We start from the raw sequence: 5,623 nt of genomic DNA on the forward strand, positions 1-5,623 counted from the left end.
ACAACAATGCAGAGACAATAAGATATATCATTACCAAGTTGAGTTTTCCTAGGAAGGTATGGTTGATTTAACACTCAAAAGTCAATCAAAGTAAGTCATCATATTTACAAAGCAAAGGACAAAAATCATTAGATGCAAGAACATCTCAAAAGATGGAAGAAAAAAGAAAAAACATGTCATACAATTCAACATCCACTCACTGAAAAGTCCTCCTAGCAAAATGTGGATAGAAGAAAACTTTCTTAATCTCAAAAAAAAATTGCCTTTTTGCAAACACACAGCACATAAAATATATAAAGCTTATACGTTTAAATCTCTGCTGTCTAAATGGGGAACAAGACAGAATACCAGCTCTCACCACAGCTAGCCCACACTTCACCTGAGGTCCCACCCACTGCAGGAGAGGAAAAAAAATAAGATTTAAACTCTGTAAAGGAGGAAACAAGGCTGCATTTTGTTTACAGATGATATTTCCGTATAATTGCAATTCAGAAGAGTCTATGGAGCAACGATTTGTTTAATAATTAGCTATATTGATGTAAAAACAAATAAATATAGACACCTGCACACACATACACACACACTTCATAACATACACAAAAATCAATTCCAAGTGTACTAAAGAACTGATTGGGAAGAGCATTATTATAAAGTTTTTAAAAGACAATGGTGGAAAATGTCTGCCTCAACTCAGGAAAGAAAGGGCTTCTTCAACTAGACACAAATAAAACGCTAAGGGAAAAAAATTATACACACACACACACACACACTTGAATTCAATCAGTTAAAGTAAAAATATTTATTTAGCAAACAGCACTATAATGAGTGAAAAGACAAACCACCAAGATATAAGAAATATTTATAATGCATAAATCAACAAAAGGCTAGTATCTAGAATAAATAAATAGCTCTAAATAGTTCTACAAATACATTAGAATATAACAAATAACTAAACGGAAAAATGAACAAAACTTTAAACAAGCAGTTTCAAAATAAGGAAATGAAAATACTAATAAGTATTTACAGGGTCCTCCATCTCATGATTAATCACTGAAACATGAAATCAAAGCATCAGGAGATGTCCCCCAAAGCACACCCAACATGATGACCACAAAAGAAAAGGCTGAAACCACCAAGAGTTATCAAGGATGTGGTGCAGCCAGCACTCGCACACACTGCTGGTACAGATGCAACTTGACACAATTTCTTTGGAAGTCAACTTGATGTGTGCACTAAATGGGGGGATATGGACATCTCAGATCCCAGCAGTGCCACTCCTAGGCATGTCCACGACAGAAAGGAATGCGTGTGCACACCAAGAAACATGTACAAGAATGATCATCCTAATATCATTCCTAACAGCCACAAAGCCAGCTATTCCTTCAACCTTACAGTATGTGAGTAACACACACGGTTACAGTGGAGCAACTCACCTTGATGGTAATGAACAGACTGCCACTACATACACCTATCTAGATGAATCTCACATGAGTAAAATTTGAACAAAAGAAGCCAGAAACCAGAATACATAATGAGTGAGTGTGTTTACTGAAGTTCAGAAACAGGCAAAGATAAAATAAACTGTTAGAAAGAGGATAGGGATTATTTTTCTCTGAGAAGGAGAGAAAAGTAATGATTTAGCAAGATACACAAAACAAGCTTCAGATGTGCTGGCAATGTTTTACTTCTAAATCTGGGAAGTGATACATAGGTGACTGCTTTCTAATAATTTCCCGGGTGCAAGGTTTCTGTTTTCTGCAGTTTTCTGTATGTGTTACTCTATGCTGATAATTTTTTAAGTCTATCCATCTTTATTTTATTATTTTTTATTATTTACTTTTTTAGAGGGAGAGTGACTGGGGAAGGACAGAGAGAGAGAGAGAGAGAGAGAGAGAGAGAGAATCCTAAGCAGGCTCCACACAGCACAAAGCCTGACATGGAGCCTGATCAAATGACCCTGGGATCATGACCCAAGCTGAAATAAAGAGTTGGAGCCTCAACCAACACACCCACCCAGGCACCCGATTAATTTTTTTAAATACAACAATTACTACTACATAGGCACCAGAATATCTATCTACATTTCTATCATAAAAAATCTCTCATGAGAGAAGGATTTTCTGTATGCTCTCAGTGAACTCATTGAGCAACAAAACATGATCCAAATTTACACAAGAGTATTTACATTCTCAACTAGTTGTACTCAGTGGGAACATGCATTCATTCTGTCGTGGAAGTGCCATGTGTTTGATTATGGAATGCTACCCCAGAATCCGCTGAGAGAATCACAGACAACATACACACACAGTAATTCCCAAGCCAGAAGTTCTGAAACTGAAATGTCAGCAGGCAGCAAGGGTGTAGAGTGAGGGGTGTATGAGACGACACTGAACGGGAATGCCCTGCGGTTACAGGCGTCCCATGAACAAATGTGGAAGAATAATGCAGAGCAATATAAGCGATCTACAGAAGAATATAAAAAGTATAATTCCATTCGCATAAATGACAAGAACAGGCAAATTTAGAGTAAACCATACAGTTTAGACATCTATGCGTGTTGCTCCGCAAACTGGCCACAGTACACAGAGGGCAGGGACAGAACAAGGAAAGAGGCAGGCCACTCTGGATTGGTAGGGAGCAGTGCTAATTAATAAAGCAAGGGAACTTACGCACAAGGCATGTGTCTTGGGCACCCCAAGACAAGTTGATACCCACACCTGCCTGCCAGAATCCTAAAAGTTTATATAGAGAGAGGCCTCATCGGGGTTCAGTCACTTCACCCTCCAGAAGGTCTCAACAGCACCTTGCTCTCTCAGGGCTGTGACCTTGACACCGGCTCCCACTGTGGGAACAAGGGCAGAGCTACATTCCGAGGAGAGGAGAGGTGAGGAGCCTCCCGTTACCTGGGGACAACTTATGGATCCAATGGTGGTCACATCTTCAACAACGCACATGTGGCAAAGCTATAAAGAACAGAAAGAAATAGTACCCATATTCACAATGGTTATTTCCTCAAAATGGGGAAGAAAGGATATGATTAAACACACGTACACACAGGGCTTCTACAAGATTGAACTATATACCAGAAGCTGAGTGGTGGGAGAGTGGTCAGTAATTTCATTATCATTCCTTCAACAGCACATACACGTTTTATAAGCTTTTTTATGTAAGGTAAAATTACAACAAAAGATAAATATATTCAGAAACTGTATCCCAAGCCTGATGTAGAGACCACATAGTGCTTGTATCTCTGTTCTCTGGAGTCACAGAAAATAGGAATATTCCTGCTACTATTTCTACTATATGACAATTGAAGGTGTTGATTGTGCTATTTTATCTACATTTTCCCCCTTGTTTTCTAGGACATACTGCATTCCATCCATGGGGACTGGGCTCCAATTAGAAAAGTGTGACTCCATGGTAGAGCCAGACCCCGGTCAGGATCAAGGCTACGACGATGGATCCAAGCAGCACGTCACCCCAGGGAATACCAGGAAGGCCATCTGGTCACCTGAACGGTCTTATCACTGACACTGCTGGGACTCAGAGGACCACGAAGCAGAAGGGCCAGCTGGGAGGTTGGACAATCGCCCCACCTAGGCTCTAACTAGGAGATCTGGGAATGGGTCCCAGGAGACACTACCTGTGAAAAGTCAGCAGCCCCTCCTGGCTCCTGTGCCTGACATGTCACCAAGGACCTGAGTCTCTAGTCCGTGCTGTTCCTACAGACAGGGAAGGGCTCAGTGACTCTAGCCATGTCTTCTCAAAGAGTCAGTGGGAGAGCAAACCCAATCTCCTTCCTGGAAGTGTCAGAGACTGAGGCTGGCCAGCATGTCCAGGTAAGAACTGAGGCATATGGATGGAGAATGAACGGTCCACCTAAGGCCCCTTGTAAGCATGCTTGCGCACGCACACACACACACACGCGCGCGCACACACACACACACACACACACACACACGTAGCAATTTGGCTTCTCCTTTTGCTTTTTTCCTCTCTATCCTATACCTGTATCTGCCAATCGATTTCTGGCTCTTCTGATCACCTTCTCTGGTGTCCTTCATGTCCCTGATGGTCCTCTCTGAAGTCACTGAAGAGAATGGTCTTCAGACCACCCTTTCCCAAGCCCCACCTGTGATGTTCATATAGCACGTATGAAATAAAAAAGCACAGGTCCCTCTCAGTCCCCTCGGTCTGTATTCAGCCTGTACTAGTCAGAGCTAATTTTAATTTAAACAAGATTCTCCTCCAATTTCTCTCCTTGAAGGAAATCAGAAACCAAACCAGCATCTCTGACTTCCTGCTTCTGGGCTTCTCTGCACACCCTGAGCAGCAGCCTCTCCTGTTCGGACTCTTCCTGGGCATGTACCTGGTCACTGTGTTGGGGAACCTGCTCATCATCATGGCCATTGGTTCTGACCAGCACCTCCACACCCCCATGTACTTCTTCCTGGCCAACCTGTCCTTCATCGAGACCTGCTTCACTTGCACCATTGTCCCCAAGATGCTGACGAACATCCTGACACAGCGCCATGCAATCATCTACACTGGGTGCCTTGTGCAGATGTACTTCTTCATGGCGTTGGCTCTACTGGATGACTTCCTGCTGGCCGTGATGGCATATGACCGCTACGTGGCCATCTGCCTTCCTCTCCACTACACCACGATCATGTGTCCCCAGCGCTGCCTGCTGCTGGTCGCCGCATCCTGGCTCTGCTCCCACCTCCTGGCCTCCTCGCTCACCCTCCTCATGTCTCAGTTCTCCTTCTGTGCCTCTCATGCCATCCCACACTTTTTCTGTGATCTTCTCCCTCTCCTCAAACTTGCCTGTTCAGACACCCAGATCTTTCAGGTCATGATGTTTGCTGAAGCAGCCCTCTCAGGTGTGGTCCCTCTCACCTGTGTCCTGGTCTCTTATGCCCACATCATCCACACCATCCTCAGGGTCCCCTCTGCTGGGAGGAAGCACAAGGTCTTCTCGACCTGTGGCTCTCACCTTACAGTGGTCATTCTCTTCTATGGAACTGTCTTTCTGGTGTATTTCCAGCCTTCTTCCTCCTATTCAGCAGACACAGGTATGGCGGCATCTGTGGTATACACAATGGTCACCCCCATGCTGAACCCCTTTATCTACAGCCTGAGGAACACGGACATGAAGAGGGCTTTATGGAAACTCCTTGTCTGGGGAAGATGTTCCATCCCATAAAGAGACCAGAAAAGAAGACCAGGCTTTTTGGAATTCCTTCCTCATTGGACTTCTCTATTACAATTTTGAGAAGCTCAAGTCTAAGGTAGGATTAATGCTCAGCATCACAAGCAGGTTAAGGAACAAATGATACCTGACCTGACAGGACAGGAATAGAACCAAGGGGCCAAGGACAGCACTCCCGCCTGGAGACATCAATTCCTGCAGGGTTTCAAAGCAGAAATGGCACCGACAAAGTTAAACAGGCAGGGAAGACTTTATTCAAGGCTCTTGCAATAGGGGGAGAAAGTGGAGCTCACTCTGAACCCAAGTCTGCTGGGATAAATGATGAGAGTATTCCTAAATTCTGGGGTGAATGAAAAAACACAGGCCACCCGTGTTTCCTAACTGTATTCACCCAAAGGAAAAACAAACCTC

General features: G+C 43.7%; 1 protein-coding gene across 1 annotated transcript; it reads left to right on the forward strand.

Annotated features, from left to right (window-relative positions):
• Positions 1–3,755: 3,755 nt before the first annotated feature.
• On the forward strand, positions 3,756–5,206 carry LOC147575047 (olfactory receptor 1f45-like). The gene is made up of 2 exons (XM_086683953.1): positions 3,756–3,839; positions 4,268–5,206. The coding sequence occupies exons 1-2, from the start codon at positions 3,756–3,758 to the stop codon at positions 5,204–5,206; spliced, it is 1,023 nt and encodes a 340-aa protein (XP_086540079.1).
• Positions 5,207–5,623: the final 417 nt, after the last annotated feature.

This window comes from Puma concolor, chromosome D4 (assembly GCF_028749965.1).
Source record: "Puma concolor isolate L17-30 chromosome D4, mPumCon1.1.hap2, whole genome shotgun sequence".
Lineage (NCBI taxonomy): Eukaryota > Metazoa > Chordata > Mammalia > Carnivora > Felidae > Puma > Puma concolor.

Bases quoted from the DNA above. Each gene is read 5' to 3' on its own strand.
- LOC147575047 (XM_086683953.1), top strand. From the start codon at position 3,756: ATGTCTTCTCAAAGAGTCAGTGGGAGAGCAAACCCAATCTCCTTCCTG. The intron at 3,840-4,267 runs GTAAGAACTGAG...CTCTCCTTGAAG, and splicing joins AGGCTGGCCAGCATGTCCAG to GAAATCAGAAACCAAACCAG.